Source organism: Diaporthe citri, assembly GCF_014595645.1.
Source record: "Diaporthe citri strain NFHF-8-4 chromosome Unknown scaffold_4, whole genome shotgun sequence".
Lineage (NCBI taxonomy): Eukaryota > Fungi > Ascomycota > Sordariomycetes > Diaporthales > Diaporthaceae > Diaporthe > Diaporthe citri.
In genome coordinates this window covers 2,710,510-2,734,873 of record NW_025064849.1, presented here as the reverse complement: position 1 = coordinate 2,734,873, position 24,364 = coordinate 2,710,510, and the positions used below count along the sequence as shown (strand labels likewise).

At 54.2% G+C, this 24,364-nt stretch overlaps 9 protein-coding genes across 9 annotated transcripts; 3 read left to right on the top strand and 6 right to left on the bottom strand.

The window, feature by feature from the left end:
- Positions 1–979: 979 nt before the first annotated feature.
- On the top strand, positions 980–1,823 carry INS49_009910 (uncharacterized protein; the record flags this gene model as incomplete). Its single annotated transcript, XM_043170638.1, has 3 exons — positions 980–1,206; positions 1,271–1,381; positions 1,445–1,823. The coding sequence occupies 3 exons, from the start codon at positions 980–982 to the stop codon at positions 1,821–1,823; spliced, it is 717 nt and encodes a 238-aa protein (XP_043025203.1).
- Positions 1,824–3,544: 1,721 nt separating this feature from the next.
- INS49_009909 (uncharacterized protein) lies at positions 3,545–5,930 on the bottom strand (the record flags this gene model as incomplete). The annotated part of the gene is made up of 4 exons (XM_043170637.1): positions 3,545–3,710; positions 3,868–3,944; positions 4,105–4,485; positions 4,551–5,930. The coding sequence occupies 4 exons, from the start codon at positions 5,928–5,930 to the stop codon at positions 3,545–3,547; spliced, it is 2,004 nt and encodes a 667-aa protein (XP_043025202.1).
- Positions 5,931–7,028: 1,098 nt separating this feature from the next.
- On the bottom strand, positions 7,029–7,985 carry INS49_009908 (uncharacterized protein; the record flags this gene model as incomplete). Its single annotated transcript, XM_043170636.1, has 1 exon — positions 7,029–7,985. The coding sequence occupies one exon, from the start codon at positions 7,983–7,985 to the stop codon at positions 7,029–7,031; it is 957 nt and encodes a 318-aa protein (XP_043025201.1).
- A 2,355-nt stretch (positions 7,986–10,340) lies between these two features.
- On the top strand, positions 10,341–11,562 carry INS49_009907 (uncharacterized protein; the record flags this gene model as incomplete). The annotated part of the gene is made up of 2 exons (XM_043170635.1): positions 10,341–10,524; positions 10,583–11,562. 2 exons carry the CDS (start codon positions 10,341–10,343, stop codon positions 11,560–11,562), a joined length of 1,164 nt encoding a protein of 387 aa, XP_043025200.1.
- A 163-nt stretch (positions 11,563–11,725) lies between these two features.
- INS49_009906 (uncharacterized protein) lies at positions 11,726–13,651 on the bottom strand (the record flags this gene model as incomplete). Its single annotated transcript, XM_043170634.1, has 3 exons — positions 11,726–12,783; positions 12,837–13,237; positions 13,299–13,651. The coding sequence occupies 3 exons, from the start codon at positions 13,649–13,651 to the stop codon at positions 11,726–11,728; spliced, it is 1,812 nt and encodes a 603-aa protein (XP_043025199.1).
- A 446-nt stretch (positions 13,652–14,097) lies between these two features.
- INS49_009905 (uncharacterized protein) lies at positions 14,098–15,017 on the top strand (the record flags this gene model as incomplete). The annotated part of the gene is made up of 2 exons (XM_043170633.1): positions 14,098–14,125; positions 14,188–15,017. The coding sequence occupies 2 exons, from the start codon at positions 14,098–14,100 to the stop codon at positions 15,015–15,017; spliced, it is 858 nt and encodes a 285-aa protein (XP_043025198.1).
- Positions 15,018–16,024: 1,007 nt separating this feature from the next.
- Positions 16,025–17,248, bottom strand: INS49_009904 (uncharacterized protein; the record flags this gene model as incomplete). Its single annotated transcript, XM_043170632.1, has 1 exon — positions 16,025–17,248. One exon carries the CDS (start codon positions 17,246–17,248, stop codon positions 16,025–16,027), a length of 1,224 nt encoding a protein of 407 aa, XP_043025197.1.
- Positions 17,249–19,185: 1,937 nt separating this feature from the next.
- INS49_009903 (uncharacterized protein) lies at positions 19,186–19,617 on the bottom strand (the record flags this gene model as incomplete). The annotated part of the gene is made up of 1 exon (XM_043170631.1): positions 19,186–19,617. The coding sequence occupies one exon, from the start codon at positions 19,615–19,617 to the stop codon at positions 19,186–19,188; it is 432 nt and encodes a 143-aa protein (XP_043025196.1).
- A 1,641-nt stretch (positions 19,618–21,258) lies between these two features.
- Positions 21,259–23,510, bottom strand: INS49_009902 (uncharacterized protein; the record flags this gene model as incomplete). Its single annotated transcript, XM_043170630.1, has 3 exons — positions 21,259–21,609; positions 21,681–23,344; positions 23,426–23,510. The coding sequence occupies 3 exons, from the start codon at positions 23,508–23,510 to the stop codon at positions 21,259–21,261; spliced, it is 2,100 nt and encodes a 699-aa protein (XP_043025195.1).
- Positions 23,511–24,364: the final 854 nt, after the last annotated feature.

The window sequence follows — 24,364 nt, the reverse complement described above, 5'->3', positions numbered from 1 at the left end:
GCAAAACAAGGAGGGTGGGAGGCTGGGAAGTTGAAGTTGAAATGCAATGATACTATGAAGTCGGGATTTCAGCCTCAACGGTGGCACCAAAGCCGTCTCTTTTGTAGCCACTAGAGTTCGTTCGTACGCAATTCAGACGATCTTGGAATCGCGTGAGCTGGGACGGGCCGGTGCCTCTAATGCAGGTGCTCGACCGTGATGACTACTGTACTCTGCGACCCAGCAGCCTGGCAGCCCAACAAAGCGCCCGGAGATAAGTCGCAGACGCGAAAGATTTGAGATGGGGTTATGTTTAATGCGCACAGACGTGCGGCCCCCAATGACAGCTTCTCACGAGGGGAACATGCACAGGTGATTGGGCTGTGACGGACGCGAAGGCTTGCGCGTCCTCCTTGCCCTCCCGTGCTCGCTTGACCAGAGCCGTAACCTTTCTTGGCACACCCCCGATCACATCTGCCATAGCGCCTCGGAGATGCACCGCATCGGGACAGGAAATGGCCTCTGCGCACATGCTATACCGCTATATCCTGTTAGAAAACTGGTACGCCTGCCAGAGTTACAACTTTTATATTGACTAGGCGTTAGACATCGCGGGGACATCGGTCGTTTTCAGCCTCCAACGTGGTCAAGTGAGTGTTCTCATTCGCAGGTGACCTGCAAGGCCCCTGGTCTGGATCCCGACTAGCACCGCGATAGTTCCCGCCAGCGTAATGAAAGATGATGTATGGTGCAGCGGCACGCACGGCACTCGTCGCGCTGTGTGGTTGCGATCAAGCACAGGATACTCGGTCAATGGATGGGGGATTCATGATGCTGGCTGTGGTAGCATCGACAGCCATGCACAAGGCCTTACTTAAAGCACTGCTTGTCCTCACACAAACTCGTCCATGACCATGTGGATCTGCCAGTCCATCATCGGTGTTCTCACATCCAACAGGACAGCAAGTCGCTCGATCACCAACGGCAGGGAAACAGCAAGATGACTCTTCGTCCACTGCTAACGGCCGCGCTCGCGGCGACAACGGCCCTCTGCAAGCCCACCATCCTCAAAAGTCGTGCCGTCATTGACCATGATGCGGTCGTTGGTTTTGCCGAGGCCGTGCCGGACAATAGCGAAGGGGACCTGATGTTGGCGTACAAGCCATATCTCAAGGTCTTCAACGGCTGCGTTCCCTTCCCTGCGGTGGATGCGGATGGAAACACCTCGTGAGTGCTGAAGCTCCAGAAATATCAAGTATCCTAGGAAAAGTATTGACAATTTCTGTGTCAGTGGTGGACTTAGCCCAACAGGAGACTCAAATGCCGGTTGTTCCTCCAGCACTGGCCAGGTATACGCGCGAGCTTCCGTGTACGAGGAGTACTTTGCAATCATGTACAGCTGGTGAGTCCTGAAAAGCTATGCAGTAAATGTCACCGATTATCCAGACTTATACGTCCCTACCAGGTACATGCCAAAAGATGAGCCATCCGACGGGCTCGGGCACCGGCACGACTGGGAGAACGCCGTTGTCTTCCTCTCGGGGAACTCATCGGACGCCACGTTCGTAGCCATGGTCGTGAGCGAGCACGGGGGCTACGTGAGCGGGACCGCCACCTTTGACGGCACCCACCCCTACGTCGGATATATCAGCTACTGGCCCGTGGACCACACCCTGATCTTCACCACCACCGAGGGTGGCACGCAGCCGCTGATCGCCTGGGAAGAGCTGACGGAGGCGGCTCGCGAGGCGCTCGATACGACCGATTTTGGCGATGCGACTGCTTCTTTCAAGGATTCCAACTTTCAGTCATACCTGGCTGATGCATATTCCACGGCATTCTGATTGTCTACGGGGGCACAACACCGCAGCTGCGTGTAATCGCCGGGTGCTTCTTGTTATGGAGGACTACTGGTGAAATTCTGAGCCCCCTACTAAGCAGGCCAGCAATTGGGTGAGTTCTCGAAAATGCAATGGGAAGTTTGCGGTTTCTTGTTATGAACAAATTCTTGTTGTAAACAAGTCACTGCTTGCATGCGCGGCTCAGGGCAAGACTACTGCACTATGCCAGTCCGAGCATCATGTTGTTCGACCTCGTCATGACTTAATTATTTGGATTCCGGCCTGTATCTACTTTATATATAACAACAATTCATGTATATCTGTATAATGAAAATAGTTTCGGTCCACACAAGCCCGTGGCCCCTTTCTATTCTTGCGTCGATGGCCATTTTCAGCCACTCGCTGTTGATGTGACCACTACAGTCCTTCATGATCAGCTGATATGTCAGCGTGAGTCAATCGAGCTCGTTGCGGATAGTAGGCGAAGCCTTACATCCTTCAGCCACTGCTACATGTGCAGCCTTGTCGAAGTGCCGGGTCTGTTGAAGGGTAAGGTGCACAGATTGCTCCTCCTCTGCAGACCTCCGCAGATGCGCCGCAATTGGTCTTGGTGCATGGTCCAGTGTATTGTGCTGAGGCGGCAAGGGCCAGAGAGAAGAAGGCGAATAGTTGAGTGGACCTCATTTTGAATGTTGAAGGGGCTGGGCGCTTTTCCCGTGAGGCGGCGTTGGGTTTTGTTTTGTTTGGCCTCGATTTACCAGGCGAGGAAGACAAAAAGGATTCACCGTGGGGAAAACCCCAACTCAGATGGAGCCTTGACGGATGGTCTGACAATATTGGCCAATTGATTTCTCCGGTTTGCAGGTTGGAGTTTTAAGTGGGCTATAGCCGTTCCCAATCAGACTACGCCGGGCATAGGAGCTATAAGTACCTCAACGTTCAACGACTCACGGATAAAAGAAAACGCTGCACAGCGGCAGAGATGCCCATCACAGACACCACCATGTCATTTCTCGCATTGGCAAGCAGGCTATGGTCTCACTTGTATCGAATGACGACATCAGATCTCTGAGCCAAGCCGGCCAAGCAAACGGACCCGAGGCCCGAGAGACTATTTAGTCGCATCCCCAGGTCCCAACCCCCGACTACTTCTCACAGCTCCCTCACCTCAAATGTCAAAGCGTGCATGATGTCTTTTCAGCTGAAGCTCACTAGGCTGTAAAGCTTTGCCTGACGGTTCCGCCTGGGCAGCCTGGGCAGGTGTTGCCTCCCGCCTTGGTCATGCCGGTAAATCACTCAACCAGGTCTTGATTGGTGTGGTTGCAGTCCGAGGTTTGCGGTTTTTACAACGTCAGGAAACAATGCCAGGTTCACCTGCATGTTTGATTGTTTCACAGTCGGGTGCACAGTCAGCGCTCATCTATTCTCGGTCAACACGGTGTTCGTGGTCTCGGGCCAAGGCGCATGGCTGACACAATTCAACCGCAGCCGGCGGTGTGTATGCTATGACCTCAACGGATAATAGCGTCGCTGCGTGATATATTCCTATGTAGGCACGACCAATCGCGGAAGATAAGTACTCATTTCTTCTGACCTGTGATACCATACCCGAACCATCCAGGCGAACCGCTGTCCTGATCTGTAACCTTCATCGCGGAGTCTTCGGATGTCAACCCAGCAGCCAATGCCTGAGGGCGGTGAGGCGGAAAGATCGTCTGAATGCATCACATCGAGCTGCGAGTTGTGAAAGCATCAAGGTCCCTCAAACCGTCCTCGAGAACACTTAGCTTCTCCTGCAGCTCGTGACGATTCCGTATGGTGCTGTCGTCCTCGGATCCGAGCCTGTCTATCTGCTCATCCTCGAGACCCCAGACCACCTCGGGGGAAAACCTGTGGCAAGAGTCGATTAGTCTTATCTCGAAGTTGACCTCAAAGCAAATAGATGTGCGGTTCTCGAGCTCATTGGAAGATTGAATGTTTGTTTCGGTTGTATTTGAAAGGTTATGAAAAGAAATACGAAGGGCTTTGGACAGAAATGGCCACTTACACGTCAGGCAATTTCTGGACGAGGCATGTCTCCACAGCGTTGACACTAATGTCATCAACGAACTTGCTCAGCGCGACCTAGATAAAACGATGTTAGTCTCAAGATAAGTCGTTCTTTGAGTAAGCCACTTGCCTTGTAGTAGGCTGCAGCGACATCTGCCGCGAGAGATGCAGCGTACTCTTTCGGATTGGGTGCTGTCGCTGCCAGCAACGACCGCAAAAGGGTGCGCAAATAAACGTCGCATTCGCCCGCGTCCACAGTCTCTGTGTCCCATCCACAGCTCTCGAAAGATGCCCGATCAAACTTGCGCTTGTGACGATCCCCTTGGATTTTCTGGACTGCCTCCGTCAGGTATTCGTTGTACGTGATTGGATGAATTGAGAGGTGAGGCTGCAAGAGCTCGGCAACAGTATCCTTCAGGTTCTTGCGTAGGAGATACAAAGAGGGTTGAATCATTCCCTTCATCAAACGAGTCTTTGTGTTCACATCGCAGATCTCGGACAGGAGCTTGTTGAAAGTAATCGCCGCGGCCTCGTGGATGCGTTCAACGAGGTTTTGAGAGATGGCTTGCCATGGCTTGCACTGCCGACTGAACAAGTCACTCACGACCATGGGGTTCTACTTCGATGTTAGCACGATTATCGTCCACCTCGTAGTTCGATTAGATGACATCGTCTACTTACATATGTGCCTGGCAGCTCCCTACCTCGACACTTCTCCATCAAGGATTTGACAGTGCGCAAATAGTCGCTGCGGTAGACGAAATTGGAGACCCTCTGAGGATCCAGGTCATCCTCGACCACCTCGAGCGCATGGCCATCTGCAGTCATTTTCTCCGAGTACTTGGTGAGGGTCTTCTGCACATTCGCCCGTAAACGGCGCTCGAAAGCATCCTGTTGGCCAGGGTAGGACTCGAAAAATTGGTCAGCGTAAACCCCATCGACGGCAGCTTGCATCAGCTTGGTGAGGCGACTGCTGATGCTCATCAGGTACTTCTGCTTCTCCTTCCTGCTGTCTCTCGCGGAACCGAGCTGCGCCAACTTCACCTGGCAGTCGCGAATGCCCTTCTGGACGTCAGTTTTGACTCCTGGAAGCCCTTGACGAATTTGGTTCCACAGGATCTCGCGCAGCCGCTTCTGCAGGTTTTCAGCGCCAAGCTGTTCTGGCTCCAGGATGCTCCATGCCGAGTCTCTGAAGAATGCCGCCTCTCTCTCTGCCCTCTGCTCAGGCGTGTCATCGAGCGTGTCGAATCCCTTATTGCGTAGCACGTGCCAACCCAGTGTCAACACGACATTTCGATTCTGCGCAAGCTCGATGTAGTATTTCTCTGTGTCTGAGCCTTTGTCGACCTTGTCGGGCTTCGTCAGCAGACCGAGAGTTCTGGTTCCGTTTGGATCGATGTCTCGAGCGAGTTTGGTGACAGGTTGGTTTGCGAATGCATTATCAGCAGCAACAACTGCTAGAATAATGCTACGACGCTGCTTCATGTAGGTCGTCACTAGCTCGTGGACGATCGTGGAGTCTGCATCTGTTTGATTCTTGTCGGAGGCGCCAAACAAGCCAGGAAGATCCACAATCGTCAAGTTCGGCTGGTCAGGCGAGACAAGCTCAATCCGTAGTATGTCGGTGCTGAAGACTTTGGCCCCATCTCCTGTAAGCCCCATGGCAACCTTGGCTGACTCGATGATTTTGCCGACATTGTCACGATCGGTCGTCGTTGGGGCGAAAGCCGCCAAGTCGATTTTCTCTTTCTCCGTGCGCCCAGCTGCTGGGTGGATATGGACGCTGATCTCGGTCTTGTCTCCTCGACGAAGTATCAGCTCAGTTGCAAAACGTGTGCACAGCCCCTCAGCAGTAGGAAAAGATATTCCCGAAAGTGCCTCAAGGGTTGCACTCTTTCCGGAAGACTGGCTGCCGCACACAATGATCTGAGGGAGATCGACGTAGTGGCTTACTCCGCGAGAGCGAAGTTTGTCGACAATGTCCAGGACATCGCGATGGTTCTCAGACTGGATGAAGCTCGCAGTATTCGGGAAGACGAAGTTTCGTGGGACCAGCGCCATGGTGAAGGCCCCGATGGCGGTGGTTACGTGGTTGGTGAGTGTAGAAATGGAGTCCCAAATATTTCAAGTCCAGCTAGAGGTTGCAGACGGAGGAGGATGTACTGGGACCAGACTTGTAGGGAGCTGGGCCATCAGGCAAACAGTGCCTGGGTTGCGATTTCCGAAAAGAGAGAGAGAGAGAGAAGGAAGTGGCCAAATGGCCCGTGATCTCCGCTATAAATACTGGTTGGAGTGGTATGTGACTGGAGGGCCCAGTGAATGCCATGTTCACCCCACCACATCACTGCCTATCTGATGCCTGAGAAATGTTGACATCCCCGGTCTTTGTTTGAAGCAGATCAGGACCACGTTTACTTGCTTGACATACAATTTACGTTTACTGCCTATCTCAAGGCAGCAAAGCTGCCGACAACGCTCTCGTTGCACCTTGCATCGGTCAGGTAACTTCGAAGATATAATGAGGCCATTTAAAGCCTTGCATAGCGAATTTGACTGCAATTGTCTACAACCTACATTGTCTCTTGTCCCACTAGGACAATCATTGTCGTTCCAGCTTAGTAGAGGAACTCAAAGAATACAAATAGTCTACAATAAGGCCATTATCTTAAACAAATTACACGATTTGATTGATAGTCATCTCTGGAATTCAGACCTGTTCTTGACGAGGAAGTCAAAAAGACAATGTCTGTTTAAAACTGCAGCCTGGCGAAAATTTGGCGCATGCAACTGATGGCTTAAACAGGCGAACTTTATACCAGACCGTCTTTGAGCGGTCGAGACGCCAATTGAAGCGGTACGACAACTATGTCTATGGAAGGGAAGAGAGATAGAGATGAGAGCTCAGACTTGCCGAGCCAGGTAGCAAAATTTGGGGCCCAACCTCAAGAATGATATATCAGGCATCATAGGGCTAATACATGACAACCAAAGTGGTAATGAATAAGCAATAATCTTAGTGTGGGCTCTAAGATTCAATTATGTACTAGACCTTTGGTAACGGTCTATGAGAAGCTGACGCGTGGATATGTGTATGAGGATTACGTTCAAAACAACTGGACTCTGCCACCTACGGAAAATCCTCCTGGCCAAATTTTCCGATCAATAGACTCCAGAACAATCCGTCTTCTGGTCCTTGGCACCTTCAACGCAATTGGTGGAGACATCCAAAATCTCTTTGGCGAGCAATTCCTTACACGCCGGGCCCAGGGGTTTGCTGAAGAAGTTGTTCGAAACGTTGAAGAGCTGCAGGGTAGGGATCTGGCAGAGAATTTCCGGCACCTGACCAGCTAGTTGGTTGTCACTGAGATCCAGTAGAGTCAGGTTCTTGATGGACGCGAGTTCGGCCGGGAGGGGCGATGAGATCTGATTGCCAGATAAGACCACCTCCTCCAGATTCTTGGCGCCACCGATGGTAGTGGGAATGCGTCCCTGAAACTTGTTGTTGGCGAGAGTCAGGTATCGGGCCGGCGTTGACCCAATGGTGTCTGGGATCAGTCCCGAGAAGGCGTTGTCATTGAGAAAGAGCACGTCGAGATCCATCTCGAAGATCTCGGCGGGTAGCTCGCCGCTGAACTGGTTGAACCTCAGGTCCACAAAAGTCAGATTTGTAGCGGTCAAGACCCCAGACGGGAATGGGCCAGAGAGTTTGTTGTTGCTAAGGTCCAACTCGTACAACCAGTGTAGGCTCGAAAGGTCGTCAGGAATCTGTCCGATAAAGCCGTTGGAGTTGGCGTGGAAGAATGTGATGTCGGTGAGTTTGTCGAGAAAGCCGCCGAGCGTCAGCCGATCACCCGCTAACAGTGCGCCATTGAGGTCAACCCCAGCCAGTGCCCGTTGCCCGGTGAATGGGTTGTCGGTGCAAGTGAAGCCCTCGAATTGGCAAACGTCGGTGCCATTCCAGTTCTTGACGATGCCGTTTGGGTCTACCGTGACTTTCTTGGCGAAATTTAGGACCGTCGTGTAATCCCGTGCCAAGTTTGACACCCCATCTCCGAGTGCCTGGGGGCGGGCGAGGACCAATGGGAGAAGCGTAGCAAGTTTAGTGAACGAACGCATCTTGACGAGATGACTGTGAAAACAATTACAGCGACAGAATATGGTTGGGTTGGTTAACACAGTGCAGTTTGTAAGGGCAGTGATGATGCTACAAAAGTACTTATATACTTTTCCTACACGACGCTTTTCTCGACACCGGTCATCGCCGTGCTCCCAGGATGACTCGTGAAGTGGCAGCCATGGAGTTACTGCGGACCCAGTAATTACACTGCAGGAAAATAAGGTTCTCTAACCACAGACTTTCTAAGACATACCAGAGAAAGGGAAGCTTAATTTTACGTCAAAACGATTATCACAGCCGCAACAAGTCTCAGTAACTTCGGGGATGGAGTTGCTATGGCATGGAATGGAAAGATTCGCAGCTCGGATGTTCGTCTTGTGATCTGCGCAAGCAAGTGGCCACAGCACTTTGCGCCCATGAGGAGAGACCATGCACAAGGGTGGAACACCGGAAAAGAAAAGAGAAAAGGCCTTGTGGGCCACAAAATTTAGACATTGTGGATGCTCTTGAAAGCAGAATTTGGCTAGTTCTACTAGTTGTATATCATACGTCCTTTGACGCTTGCTTCATCTCTTCTTGTCTATTCATGACTCAAGGCGTATTTGTTCAGTAAAATGATCGCAGATCATCTGAGCCTATTTCTAGTAGATTGTGGTTAAGGCAGTGGGCAAACCACATGCGTTGAACGTGTGAGCATTGTGTACCTAGGCAACGGGTCGCATTCATAGGCCACCTTGGTCCTCCGTCTTTCCCATTGACGGGTGTGTTCTGTAGCCCGAATACCGATAGACAAAAGCGCCAAGGTCTCCTACACCGCCATCAGACTATGTGATCAATTTAACTCAACAGCCACGAATGTATGATCAATCCGTATTGAATAAACAACAAAAATTTCTAGAAAAGCTCGTACATATAGTTCCCTACCTTCATAATAGCAGACGAAATTAAATTCCAGTGATATAACCAAACAGTGAGCACAGCCAGCGAGGACTTCACAGCCTCCACACAGCTACTCTCTAATTCCATGATATGGGCATAGAAGCCAGGAGCGACCGTAGGCCTAGCCTTCTTCCCTGCTTTCCTGGCACACTCGTTCTTTTGTAGACTTATTGCCCTGCACTTTGCGGAATTTAAATTGGAGGCGTGCAACCCCCGCCCGCTCATGTATGATGCGTGCCTTAGCACAGATTCGCTTGAAAAGGTCAAGCTTAAAGACTCTCCATTATATACAATGGGAAATTGTATTGATTGGGAACCATTCCGTTCTTTAGTACTCTCCGTGTCCGGCTGAGCCCGCGTTATCCTTGAGGCCAAGAAAGCAAGTTCGGTGGCTTGATGCATCTGATATACGCCCGCCGACCTAGATTCGCATTTGTGTGACCTTCGATGTGTACCTCTTTCCAACTAGTTCGGAGATTCAGCCTTTAGTCGATTTAGAAATCAGGCACGCTGGGTAGGCAAGAAGGAAGATGAACAGCATGCACCACTTCTGATCTCTGTTCCATTGGAGGCCAGGCCTACTACAAACCCATGCGGGAAACTCGTCACAACAGAAACAAAATTGACAAAAGCATGAGGAGTACTCGGTCCTCTCTTTTTCAACGCAACCCAGCCACCCAACAAGCAATCCAAAAGCTTCGGGGAGAGCAAGCGCCTAATTGTGGAACGCATTCTGTGGGCCTGGAACACTGGGTGATCGGGATCGCGAAGATCTAGAACCCTTAGTACACAAAACTCTTCGCAACATGCTTCTGGACCACGAGGTAAAAGCTCGTGTAGATTGCCGACGTAGCACAATGCGCACTTCACTTGCTGTAACTGATTGCCCGTTTCGGATTCCCCAGTTCAGCTCGCGTGGTCGAGCTTTCAGCTGAGCAGGTCCCCGCCTGTCCCGTCCGCCTTGGTTTGATTGGCTGGGTCGAGCCACCGTAACCGACTCCTTGCAGATCCCCCACATCCAGGGGTCAGACACCAGCTGAAGGCGTCCCCAATCCGCCCAATGGCGGTGTGCATCGGCGTTCTAGATGCCTATTGTGGCGCCGGAGATCGCCCTGGCCTTCCCTTTGCTAGATTGATTTATGCTAGTTTAATTCCTGCTGTAGAGCCTCATCCCTTCAATGTCCGCCGCCATCGTGTGACGGTCACTCAGCAATTGCCGTATTGGGGACCTACTACTACAGGTATATAGAGTGTGAATCTGGCCGCAGGCTTACGTTTATTTGTTTTGCAAATGTCGTGTAATAAATAGAGCAATGAGATCAAGTCCACGACATCAAAACAAATAGAGGCTTTCACTACCGTACCTGCTGCATTTATACGATCATCATTCTAGGGAGAAAAAGCAATTGTCCCCAATGGCAGACACTGATCCACTACCGGCGTATGAATCCCACGACTCAGCTGTCCTTCCCGCCAAGCAAGAATTATTGCGGGACGAGCAACCCTCGAGCCGGTCCGTCGATCATATAGAGCAGCCGGTTGCAGTTCACAAGGGTCCGACTGGCACGCGATTTTCAGAATTTGATATATTTCGACATGGTTGGTCAAAGCTATGGACTGCAGAGCAAAGCGGAATGCTGACTGCGTACATATCCAGCCATCGCAGAACCGGACCAAACACGGCTCATCGAGAAGTTGAGGGCACTACACTCCCCTGAATACGCCGCTTCATTTTCAACGTCTCCTCTGGACATCGAATATCTCGCCCAACAATGTCTGGGCTGGATCCTCAACGAAGACGTCCCGCACCATGAGACAAATCTTGTATCCCGGCTCACCAGCCACGCCTTGGCACAAGCTCTCGAAGGCAGCTTGGACCCTGCAACGATCTCGACATTTCAGGACTTCATCCTCGCTACAACGCTCGCATACACGGCATGGCGCGACCAAAGGATCCCGTCACAGCGGCTGTCAGTCCACGACCTGCACCGAGCAAGCTACCTAGCCGGCTCGTCACTTCTCCAAAAGCTCGACCAGCATCTTCACTCAGACACGCTTGACAAAGCCCCAAGACCAACGCTTCAGGCACTATTCCTCGTCCTGTTCGGCACAACACTAGGAGTGGCCTACTCGACACAGGTGGGCGGCCGGCCCACCGCAGACTCGACGGACCTGATCGGCAAGGTCCTCACGGAAAGCCCCACCCCCTACATCACCATGAAGGAGCGCCTCTGCCACCTCCTCGCCGACAAGCTGGCCCTCCTCACCGGGCTCCTCTGGGAAACGCTCGACACCGCGGCCACGCGCGGGTGTGTCCTCGATGGGTGTCTTATGGGTCGGTGGAACCGATCCGGTCAGTGGGTCTGGGGCAACCTCATGCCTCACTACACATGGCCACCGAGTGACCACTCGTTGGACTGGCTTGTGCACCGCCCCGGGGGCACGTTCCATCCTACGCCGCGGGCCGCCGTGATGAGGTGCCCCGAGGTCTTGAGCCCGCTGATGCCGAGCATGGACTCGTCGGACAGGGGGAAACGGAGGTCCATGTTGGTGGTCGGTCCAAGTTCGCATGGGCAGCATATGTACGCTCGGATGAGGACGCATACTGGATCTGATGGGCCGTCCCTTTTCGTCTAGGTTGGACGACTGGGAAAGGAAAATATGAAAGGCAGGGGAAAATGGGACGGTACCGTGGACCTCACTGAAAATGTAAATATAAGGCGAGAAGGACCCCGTTTCAAACTTCTCACGATGGAAAATAGCGGTATATTGCAGCACTTGTATACTTTCCATACATCGTCTATCCCTTACTGTCCACCGCTTGCACCTGTGACGTCCCGCCTCTTGCAAATAAGCTTGCGAGGCGAGCCCCGAGTCGGGAGTTTATCTTGTTCTTCAGCCTGGTGAGAGTGACCTCAGGCCCTTCATCCGCAGCGACGAACCTCCGGACGAGGAGGTTGAACATGCCCCCAAAGGCCAGGGCTATAGCCGTCGAAGTGAAGATAATCACATTGTATGGCATGCTGAAATCCGGGGTCGGGAGGTTGAGCAGTAGTGCAGTAGTCCGGAGGTTTGAGGTCGACTTGTCACTACTCAGAATGGTGATAACTGCGCCGGCCACGTCAAACCCTCTGTTCGCATCGGGCGGGTATTCTGTGTACCGCAGAATAGATTTCTCGAAGTCATAAGTCAAGAAGACTGTGGACTGGGGCGGGATGCGAAGCTTCACTTCAAGTTGTGTCCCTCGTTGCCGGTCGAGTGCCGGCCTGTAAAAGATGTCCTGGATGACCTCCTGCTGCTTGCCGCTGGGAGGGTCAAGAATCCGAGCCTCCAAGGTGTGCAGGTATATTCGCATGAACCACGGCAGGGACTCCATATAAACGAACTCAACGTCGTCCGTGTCGCTAGGGTTTGTGAGGATGGTCTGGACGCCTCCATGTTCTTGACCGTGCCCGGTAAGACTGCGTTCGGCATAGAGTGGAGGAATATCCGGTTGAACATATTCCTCGGTGGTGATCTGAGCATTTTCGCCTTCTCTCTCAATCGGGGGCAAGATGAGGTCGATCGTGGTCTGTGGGTTCGCATTATAGCAGCGCTTCCGGTCATTCTCTTTTCTGAACTCGCTGACACCTTCGGTGACCCAGACAGGTCGACTTTCTGGCACTTCCAAGCACACAGGGGCCACCTCGGCATCAGCCAAGGGGCATGTTCCCTGGATAGGCCTGCCAAACACTTGCGAGATGGTCCAGTCCTGGCCTATGCTGTACTCCACGGGGAAGCAAGTATCATCTGAGTGATATTCCTTGGAGGTGTTGCACTTGAGTTCGTGACTGGGAACGGGACGCGGGATGGGATTATCTGTGGTGCTGTTAGTGACAAATGTAAAATGACATGCAAGACCGACGACGAACCTCTGGGCCTCTTGGATCGATCGATGTCAAGAACCATGTCAATGGACTGCTCGATCTCCAGCACACACTCGCCGCCCTCAGGGCATACCGGCCGCACATCAATGGCCATGGTCTGCCAAGAAGAATCAAACACTTTGTGTCCGTCGAGCAGACTCGCAATACCGGCCTTCCCCTTGCACGGAAGCAGCTTCAGGAAAGGCGTCAGGTTTTCTGTGCACACCACTTCCCGTGGAAGTGTCCCGTGTAGCAGGTGTAGGTTTGATGCCACTGCGTCAGAGTGGTCTCCTTCGAGCTGGAATGACATGCTCGGCCGTATGGTCCGCGTGCCGTCGATGAAGTTGAGCGAGGCGCAGAATAGGCCTGACAGGGCGTTCGTGAGGGTCAACCACTTGTTGTCGGCTCTGTGGGCAGTACATTAGCTGTTGATTCCGGTTTCGATTTATGGAACTGATTTAGCCATACTCCTCTTCTGTGTCCGCATCCAGCCATGCCCACAGCTCAACACCTGTCCCCCCTTCTCTCGTGCCGCCCCATGGCCGGACACCCCAGCTCTCGGCATCCCATCTTCCTAGACTGAAGCGCAGGTGGAGCTCTTTCGTGCCCGAGTACTCCAATATCTGGGCGAGAGAGCGTGGGAAGAATCGAAAGTTGTGTGCCTCGAACTGGGAGAGGGTTGTGTTGGATCGGAAATTGAAGCTCGCAAGGAGGGCGGACAAGGGCAGCGGCTTCAGGACGAGCTGTTCATGGTAGTCGGACGCAGCGATGGGTATCACAAGAGAAATAACAAGAAAAAGGAAGGAGGTGAAGTGCCGCATCATTGTTATGGCCCGTCCATCAGAAGCTGGGGTGCGACTCCTGGTTGAACTCACTTAGGTATTCACAAGTCCCACGCTGTGGAGAGTTGGTGGTGTTGACAGCTAGCTCCCCCGGGACCTGGGCCAGCAAGGGGTGCTGACAGGCAGGTGACGCAGGGTCGGAAGCGTTGGACCCCTGCTGTCATAGGTGCTATGGGACACCTAGGCTGAATAAGGTTGGGCCTACGTTCAGTGAATGCTGAGATGCCTGCCGGCGCAAGAAATTCTGCCGAGCTTCCAAGCGCCAGCTGATCGCATCGCCCGCGTTCGTCCTTGTTGCCTTGCGACAAGAACGAGTAGACTACTCGACTTCGCAAATTCAAACATCATACCTTCCGTGGCCAGCACATACCCGTGCTCAGTGGATTACTGAGGGTATTGGCCAGGATAGATCATAGCAGCCCATCATGGCAGCAGAGCAAAGGAAGCTGCTTGGTATGAACGCCCCTCCCCCTTCCGACCTCGCACGGCTTCAAACGAGACTGACAGTACTACAGAGCAGCTTATGGGCGGTGGAATGGCAGCTAGGTCCTCCCAGATCTCCCTGACCGACCCCAAAGCCTGCCGCTCCTACATCGCCGGCACCTGCCCACACGACCTCTTCACAAATACGAAGCAGGACCTCGGCCCCTGCCCAAAAGTCCACTCCGAGGCCCTCAAGGCCGAGTACGAGGCGCTGCCCGAGCCCGAACGGAAGCGCTACGGCTTCGAGCACGACTACATGCGGGACCTGCAGAAGTACATCGACGAGTGCAACCGGCGCATCGACGTGGCCCAGCGGCGGCTGGAGAAGACGCCCGACGAGATCCGCCAGACCAACGTGCTGCTCAAGTCCATCTCCGACTTCTCCGCGACGATTAACAACGGCCTGCTGGAGGTGGAGATCCTCGGCGAGCTGGGCGAGGTCGGCCGCGCCTACGACGAGTTCTTCAGGGTCCGCCAGGCCCAGCAGCAGAAGGCCGAGCGCGAGAAGGAGCTCAAGGCCCTCAGCGACACCTCGGGCCCCTCGGGCCACCAGAAGCTGCAGGTCTGCGACGTCTGCGGCGCGTACCTCTCGCGGTTGGACAACGACCGCCGGCTGGCGGATCACTTCTACGGGAAGATGCATCTCGGGTACGCGCAGATGCGTAAGACGTTCGACAGCTTCCCCAAGGAGATGAGAGGAAGGCCGAGGCCGATGCCCATGGGCGACGGCGGTGATATGGAGATGGGAGGCGTGCCGACTGGACCGGGAGGCGGTGGGGACTGGGGCCGTGGCCCAAGAGGCCCGAGGGGTGGCGGAGGCGGGTACAGAGGCCGGGGAAGAGGCTATCGTGGCGGTTGGTAGGACGATGACCTCGAGGAGCTTGAATTCCCCGACTAGCTCTAAAGCCCGAGGCGGACGTGGCCTGCGGCTTCGAGTTCGTGGTGCTAGCCGACGGGGAGACAAACATCTCCGAGGATACGCCGCATCCAGAAGCTCCAGCGCGGGTCCTTTCACGGCATACAACGAGACTATCAGAAATATGCACCAGGGCTTACGTCGTCGCAGTCTGGCTGACTGACGAGCAGGACTGCTGAGGAGGTGGAAAAGCTGCTGGTGGACGCGATAAAGCATTGAGCGCCAAGGACATGCTTTGTCTAGTGCGCGGCGTTGCGCTTGCTCCGGTGTTGGAGGCGTTATGGATCTGTACGGACGGGGAAAATCGATACTTGCTTTTGCCTTGCATAATTTGATACCAACAAGACAGCAGGGACTATGCTCCCTCATCAGGCCGTCAACAAAGTCCAGTCAATGGGCATCATCTCCAGTGCGCTCCACTTTTGAGAATGAAACTGTCCCGGACGGGCGTGATCCACGAGAACTTGGAGCAAAGGGAAAGAGAGCAAATTTATGCAGGACCAAAGCACCCTTCACGAGCACGAATGTCATGAAAAACGGTCGAGGATAGACTCATATTCAGCTATCCTCGACGTTAAGTACCATCTTCTTGTCAATAATTCCGCTTTTGCACGCTCTAGTTGCTCTAGTATCCCAAATTCATTTCTTCATAATTTCTGCGGCTCCTGCAGTCCCTAGGGAATAGACCAAAAATCCGCTTCGCCCACAATGCACCTCTGAACATGAGGGTAGGATCGCATGGCTTTCCTTGTGACCCAAACCTCCAAGGCTGTGCTTTGTATAGGGCATTGTCATTGACTGACTTTTGAGCATTTGGGGCGGAAAACTTTGTAATGGGCTCTGAACTCAGGCGTCTCTACCGCCACTACGTCCGAGCAGGGTCGGAGAAGCTTCCCAGCGGAGCGAATTGACAATGCCTGCAGAGTGGACCATCCCGCTGCTGCACGTGCCGCCTAGGATTTGTTCGCGGCGGCAGTCTTCGCATCAATCGCGGCCATTTCGTCATCCCATTGTCCAAGCGGCGACGTCGGCGAGTTGAGGTCTGTCTTTGCGACAGAGGAAACCTTCGTGTTGGACGCCGGAGCGGATGGTAAAGCAGGGAATTCGTCGGGCGTGAGCGCGGGCTCCTTCTTCGCTGCATGCGACGCGCCCTGGGGCGGCGGCGTGCCGGAATAGTCGCCACGGCCTCCTCGCCCTCTTCCGCCCCTGCCGCCTCTCCCTCCCCGACCAGCCATGAAATCCGTGTCTGAAGTTGAGTCGGCGAAGCGGCTACCGGACAGACCACCGCCCCTGCCGCTCGACGACCCACGAATGCCTCCATTCGCGCCCCTGAAGTTGGACGTTCCCCGTCTTCGGTCCTCCTCCAGCAGCCTCTCCTCCTTGCCCTCGTCCCAGTTGCTCTCCCGGGCGCCCAAGGCATTGAGTTTCCTCTGCCTGTTCTTCTCGCGCTCGTCGTCCAGCTGCCTCTTGTCGCTGGCCTCTCTCCTCCGGCGCTCGGCCTCTTCTTGCCGGCGCTTGCGCTGTTCTGCGGTCGCCTTCTCCATGGCCATGGCGTGGGACTGCTCGTCCTCCTCCACCTTCTTGAACCGGCGCGTCTTCTCCTCGTTCAGGATGCGCATCTTCTCCATCTTTTCAGCCAGCTCGGCCTCGGTGAGCTTGGTACGTGGGTTTGCGCCGGACCCGGTGCGGGCGTCTGAGCCCTGGTTGGATTTGTGTTGCCGGCTGTCGTGTCTGGTCGAGGAGGGCGGCGCAGGGCTCGACGGGCTGGGAGACGCTCCGGCGTGGTTGTTGCTATTATGGTTCGGGTTGTTGGCGCGGTGGTTGCGCGGCGCGCGTGGCGCGGAGGCGGGCGGTTGTTGGGCATGCCGTGACTGCATCAGGCCCGACTTCTGCGGGGCCGCTGTCGCATTGGAAGCTGTCGTGCTGGACGCCGTTGCCGCGGGAGCTGCTGTGTCTGGGGTCGTTGCTTCAGGAGCGGGCGCATGGTGCGCTGCACCAGTGCCTACAGACGACGGTGCAGTCGAGGAAGTTTGGCTCGCAGGTGCGGGAGCATCATTGGCGACGGGGACTGGCACTGGCGCAGGGTCGGGGTAGACTTGAGCTTCCTCTTCGGCTACGGGCTCAAACTCGTCGGCGAACAAGTCGTCGTCGGTTCTGCCCCCAAATTGGTCGTCCATGTTTGCTGTTTGCTTTTCCTTGCTCGCAGGATCGGGTAGAGGGGCAAACACGCAAGGAAGGACGGGCCAGGCTACTTGAGCAATGCCTGTAAGAATAGCGCGGAATGAGCGAGCGCACCCAATGGATATGGTGATGCTATGAATTGCCAAGAATAGAAGGGAATGCGTCTCAAATGGCCAAGAGCTTGAGAAGGTGGTGTGGGAGTGTTTCGCCGTGCTTCGTTTCTAGATCCTATCCCATTTCCATTCCGACTAGAGCACCCATGTCTCGAATCCGCGGGGATGCTGAGTCAGCGAATTGCGCTTGCACCCTTGCCACCAAGTCGAATAGCAGAAGGACTCACCTGTACGGGGCTACACACAGTATAGTGCCATTGATCTATGTCTTCTTCTGACACTCGTCATATATTATTGCTCTTGGTCTCCTGACTCTCGGGCCACCATTATTCTGCGACTTAAAATTCTGTCAAGCTCGTATTGACACCTCCCATCATCCAGATGATATGCGTGGTAACAATCATGCGCAGCACCAGACAAGTTTCGGAGCAATCGCTCCTAAATGCCTGGACGTCCCAGATACCGGCTGCGTTATCTGCTGCAGGTGACAGCTAGCAATCTAATTCTCAGGCTTCCGAGACACGCGGAACTGAAGAGGCTTGGCCCTGGGCAACATAGGAGAATGGTTGCTTCTAAGGCTGTCCGGCATTCAGCCTCACTTGTGCCTTGATTTAACATGGCTATTCAACTCATTACATTCCTGTGTGCTACGTACGGGCTGCAGAATGTACAGATATTTCATCGCCTCTTTTTACAAATCTTATCTGGGATGCAGGATAGTTCAGACTTTGTGAACTGAGCATCTCAATATGATGTTAATACGGGCTCTGAACAACTTCAGCCAATATCAATGTGTAGTGTCATATCAATGAGTTCAATGCCTTGAATTACCTACTGATGAGAGTCATTGTCATCGAGCCGCAAATTAGCAATGTCTGCACTAGGAGCGGTGAGGTTTGCTTTTGCCACGAGGAGTTGCGAGAGGAGGACAGGCCAGGTTCAAACGAGTGTATACAGGATCACAAAAATCCGGTGACATGGTCTGGTGGGGTTAGTCATAGTTCAAACCGTCTCACAAAACAAACGACAGAGATTGCTAACGACACACTCGGTCTGGGAGTAATATCGATTAAGAGTAGTGCCACCGCCAGGGTTATCACTCTCATTAGCTAGATAAAATATCGGTATATTCACTTGGCCGCATCAATCAGTCCGTGAAAACTGGTTTCCTGGTGCCCAAATAATTGGCATCCTACGCCCAGAGTCCACCATTCACGCCTGTCCCTGTAAGCGTGGCAACGGCTCCTGTTGCTCAGTTTCGTTGCATGTGCTGTGACGAGACTGGCCGGCCTTTACGGTAGCAGGACGATACTTATTTTGTACCTGTCTTCCACAGGCTCCCTCTCTGCTTGGTGACTTCCATGGATCGTATCTCTTCAGCAATCCTCCTTCTCTGGCCGTTGCTCAACACTGCCCGGGAGCTCGAGTTCAAGGCGTTTGAGGTTCTCGGCAAACAACTTCGAGCCTCGATTGCATTCGTAGGCAGCCTCTAGTCTCATCAATTGGTGGCGATGGCCGTTGATGCTGTCGAAAATAATTCCGAGCTCCTTTTGCTGTCGACTTCAAAGGTGCTTCGTTGTTGAATCCTCATTGACTTGTTGTTGACTGGTAGTCTCTCGCGTCTCGCGTGTCTCGCGCGCTTTCTGAGGTAATGGCATGATCTTGAGCCACGTTGTCTCTGGCTGCGACCAAAATGCTGCCGGACATTATTACCATGGAATTGCTATAGAATCTGTTAACACGGCTGCCCGGGTATTTGACTGGGATGCACCAAACTTACCTTCAATATCCATCTCCAAAACTTTCCATTCACACTTCCTTCACACAGTTCCCTTCCAAAGCCTGGGCCGAAGGTATCTCAAAAACTTCTCAGTCGGCTCCTGCATGCCAGGCAGGCTGATCCAGTTCTCGACCAGCACGGCCATCTCCTCGCGGGCGTCCGTGTCCTGGGGCGCGCCCTCGACGATGGTCCGCAGCATGACCGTCTCGATCATGAGCTCGAAGTTGGCCTGCTCGCCCGTCTCCGGGTAGAGCAGCGCCTGCGTCTCGCGGAAGTTCTCCTTGGCCGCGACGGCGAGCTGCTTGCGCACCAGGGCGTGCAGGCTGCGGGCGGCCGTCATGTCGTTCTCCACCTTGCCCGTGACGATCCGCTGGATCAGCTTGAAGGTGTTCTTGAAGGCGATGGGCCAGAAGAAGGGCGTCTCCAGGTCCTCGACCATGGGCGTGTCTCTGATGATCGGGAGTGGTTCCATCGTCACGCACGAGTCGCTCGTCAGACAGGGATTAATTAGGTCAAGCGGTCGCTCAGTCGATCCAGAGGCGTGTGATAGACGTAGCCGTTGACCGTTTGTAGATCGCTTCAGGTTGATTATTAGTTCTTAAGGATTAAAAATTCATAAAATCGAAAATCGGCTTGGCTTTGTTTGTATAGCCTGTGCTGCATGCCATAACAGGATTTCAATGATGCTCCATTGGGTGAAGATGCCGTTTTTTATTCACTGGCGAGGACGGGTGCAGCCGCGGCCTCCAGTATAGGGGGCTTTCATTTTCCACAGCTCATATAAGCCTTCACTTGCCATTGTTTGATTGTGCTCGTGCCCGTTCATTATTTAGGATAATGGTTGCCCGAGATGGAAACTGGGGCTGAAACGCTCGGGCTGACCGCTGATCTTTATTGAAATTGCGCCGGCGAGGGGGAGCTTCCCCAGTGGGGATCGTGGAATGCTAACCCGATAAGCTCTTGACGCAATTTGAACCAATTCTCGCCCTGATCCACAAACCGACGAACCGGGGAAATGACCACTTGACGGCTTTGTTCTCAGCACTGACTTCCCCGATGCGGACGGGGTTGCGACACCAGAAGCGGGTACCTCGGGTACCCGACTTCCTTTGACCATGACTCCCGAGACACTGCTACACCCGCCCGGCACCAGCATTTGATCATGACACAATTGACCTGTTTGCTCTATTTCGTATCCCATAAACTGAAGTAGGGAACGTGTTCTTGCGATATCCTTAAGCCATCGCCATCGCTACTAATGATGATACTCGAGCGGGTCAAGGAGGCCTCAATAGGTGGGGATGAAGTGATATTCCTCCCCGGGACGAACTCTGGAGACCGTAACCAGACGAGCAAAATTGGGCGGGCAAATTACATGTGGTTGAAAGTGCAGTCCTCAACCAGGTATCAGGCAGTCACATCCATGTTAGCTGCTGCCCCAGATCTACTGTCGAACTCCGGGGTGTGTGTTCGACCGGGCTGTTGCATGAGCCTGGTAGCCAGAACACCGGTTTCACGTATTACCATCATCTTGCTGCCATTTAACCACGTAACATCGCGTGGGTTGACTGGAACATACCCCCTATCATGCCATCAACATTCCAAGTATTTCTTACAAGTACCCTAGGCTGATTCAAATCGGAGACGCACTACGGACAAGCGTACCATTACAGCATTTTAATTTATCAAGTTTGTATCAATGCGTCTAGTAACATGCAGTTATCTAGCCTTGGATGCTGAACCCATGGTATATGCTCCTCGCCCTGCGAGGCTATTGCACCCGATGGTGCCTTCTCGGTAATGGCGGTCCCCCAGCGCCAAAGTAATGCAGTATTCGCTTTTCGCTCTGCTGCCCGCGCGAAGCTTCTCTTGCTCAAAATGTGTAGCACGGCTACGACATAAAACTCGAGCCCAGAAATGGTGCTTAGTGACGCCGAAGACCTTGATCAAGTTCGATGGAGTCCTCTTTGAGGCTGTGTCGGGTCATTGGAATGACGGCTTCTGCTTGGGTAGCGATATCCCCATCCATACGAGCCGCGAAGGGGAAGCCTAACTTCGATAGCATCGAGACCAAGGCACCCGCGATTTCGCTGCTTGTGAACCCGGAGAATCGTCATCCCAGACTGTACGGCCTGGTGTCGCTCCTCATTATGTACACCTCTCCAATGAGGATTACAGAGCCTATTATCATGGATATGGCGATGATGGGGAAGTTGACGCGGGCGAATTCGAGCTGCCGAACCTTGATGTGCTTCCTGGCCAGGATATCACGCCACAGCATGCCGGCCAACGACGCGCTGAAGGCGGTGCTGAAGGCACCGTAGTTGACACCCAGTGCCATGGCATACACGGTGGCCCAGAACGTCCGATCGGAGATGGGGATACCGTTCTTGTTGTGAATTTCCGCCCACGCCTGGATCACCCGAGACAGAAGGATGGTCGTGCCGATGTTGGTGCCCGCGAACTGATGCGATTCAGCAAATGCTCAGAAGGCATTACAGGGGGACTTTCTCCCACGTAAGGGGAGGAACTCACATTGCATAAGATCACAGACAGAAACCCCATACCACCAATCGCGCCGATGACTCCCGTCTTATTCACCCAGTGGTCCCACCCGTATGCGAACACCGGCACCCAGCCCTTGGTGACGAGCGCTTCTACCAGCACGAACATGGCGAAGGCGAATGGCACAAGGGCAAAGGGCAGGAGAGACAGCACGGCTGTAGCAGTGGGGAAGGTCTCCTGGCACCAGCTGTGGGCGCCGTCCGAGGCGCATGCAAGTGTGCGGGGGTGTGCCTCATATGTCGGAACAGCGGCCCTGTTCCTCTTCTCACTCGCCGGCTCAGCGCTGCCATTCTGTCCCATGCCTGAGCCATTGTTGCGTGGGTCAGACTTCTCGTTGATCTCGCCAGGTCGGGCGGCCGTCGGCGAAATTTCTGCTCCGTCGTCACCGCGATTGCTATCTCGGGATGGGGCCTTCTCAGAGTTCAATGCCGCCGAGTTCGTGTCCTGGCTCGAGCTCAGGCGTCGGTGCTGGCCCGTACCGATGGCGGCTACCTCCTGCTCCCTCAGTCCTCGCTCGGCACGCGCGGTCTCGGCCTCCTCCCGGCCTTTCCTTGCTATCTCGCGGGTCTCGGCGCGGTGAATCCATCCATAAGAGACGTCCCAGCAGAACATGACGGTGGCAGCTGGAAGTGTGACCCAGAAGACGGGGTGCTCACCCGAGCTTGAACTCACCGCGTTCAAGACGAGCACCGTGATGAGCGTGGCAGCCATGATGACCGCGCCGACCGTGGCGCTTGCCTTATCAAGGTATGGGTTCAGAATCTCTTCCAGTTCGAGCCGTTTCTTGTCCTCGTCCTCCTGCTCCTCAGGGTTGCCTCGGGCGTGGGGGATATTCGGATTGACTGGTTTCTTCGCGCGATGCTCTTCGGGCAGCCCGTGCATCGTTATTACTTTTGGCACCAGGCTGTCCTTTCGGAATACGATGTATAAAAGACAGGGGAACAGCAGAATGGCTGTGAAGATAACCGGGACGATCATGTTGGCCGTATACTCCACAAACTTGATCTGGAACGCACCGGCAAGCACGAGATTGGTTGGGTTCGAGGAGACGAGAATGGCAGACGCGACATTAGCGATAGCGAACTGGGTATGGATCCAAGCCCTCGGGTGCTCGATGTTGCTCGACACGCGGGTCATGTAGGCCAAAAAGGGCGTTCCAGAGAGAATGATGGGATCGTTTCCAATGAAGGAGCCGAGGGCGAAAAAGAAGGTGTAGAGGTAGACGAACAACTTGTGCCCGGCCTTGCCACCCCATTGCAGGACCTTGAACGCCAAATATCTGATAAGACCTGAGGCGTCGATAGAGATCGCGATGTATGCCAGAGTGATGAAGAAGACCATGATATCGACGGGGTTGATGTGGTGGGCGCCGATGGTCCCTGCGGCCACCTCCTCGCGCCCGATGGCGAGTATGGCAAGCAGAAACAGGTCTGCTATGATAGGCGCGGTAAGGAAGTTGATGGGGAGAAGCAGCCGAGTAAAGGCCTTGGGCTTCCCCATAGCATAGCCCTGCAGTCCATGTTGGGAGTCCTGTGGCGAGATGACGCGCAGGCGCCGCAGAAGACGAGAGATGCCCTCAACGAGCACTCTGGGCAGGTAGACAGGGACGTCGAAAGGGAAAAGCACAGCAAGATCTGGATGAAGTGGTCAGTCAGTCCAATCTCATGAGCCCCAGCACGATGTCGTATTTTGGGGGCGGGGGACACTGCGCGCACTTGTTGCGACGAAGGCGATGAGAGTGACGATTGAACGCCACTCCTTGATGTCATTGACGTCGAGACTGATGGCGGATTCCGACATGATGGCGTCTTGGGCCTGGAGAGTGCAGGTCGCACTTGGACAGGGTCGAGGGCATCAGGAATGGGCGTGGACGTGGACGAGGGCAGTTGAGGCTTTTGATTGAATTGTGGTGAAGTCGGTTTACCTAGGTGAAGGCCCCAAGGCTCTAATCCCTGCCTGCAGTGGCAGAAGAGGATCCCGTCTAGCTGCAGTGGCAGATCGGCCCGCAGGCAGGCGGCGGTGAAAAGCCACATGGTGAACCAAGTGGCTGCCGAGCGTCTGCTGCAGAATTGCCAAGCTGGTGTGCCGTGCCGCTCATGAATCGCTCGAGATCAAAGCCCGGTGTAGACGATGCCAAGGCCCAAGATTCTCTAGATGCAAGGCCCTCTGCTTTGGCCTAGCCGGCGCACGCGCAGCGACGACTTGGGACCACTTGACCTGGTCGGGCGCAGGCATGCCGGGCCCGATGCATGCCTGCGCCCGATGGCGGCGGAAACCGGACAATTGCTTCTCGTTTCAGCGGCTGCTCCCGCACGGCACCCGCCTCGGACTGTACACGTAGGGATGCCCAGCCGCCGAGATGCAGTTAAAACGTTGTAGGTGAAGGCTGTTCTAGCCGTTGGCCATGCGGCCGACGGGCCCTGTTGCTCAAGGCCGTCGGCGATCCACACCGCCCCGGATCTTGGCATCGCAGCGCGGTAGACCGGCGCTTCTCCCGGCCCATGCCTGCGGGTGTCTTGCATTATGCAGCACGGTATCACCATGTACAGAGAAAATCATAATTGTTGCAGCGAGTCGCAATATGCCACCTGGGCGCTTATGCGCGCTACAGCGCCAGGCTCGTCGGGCCATATTTGGCATGCATTTGAATCCTA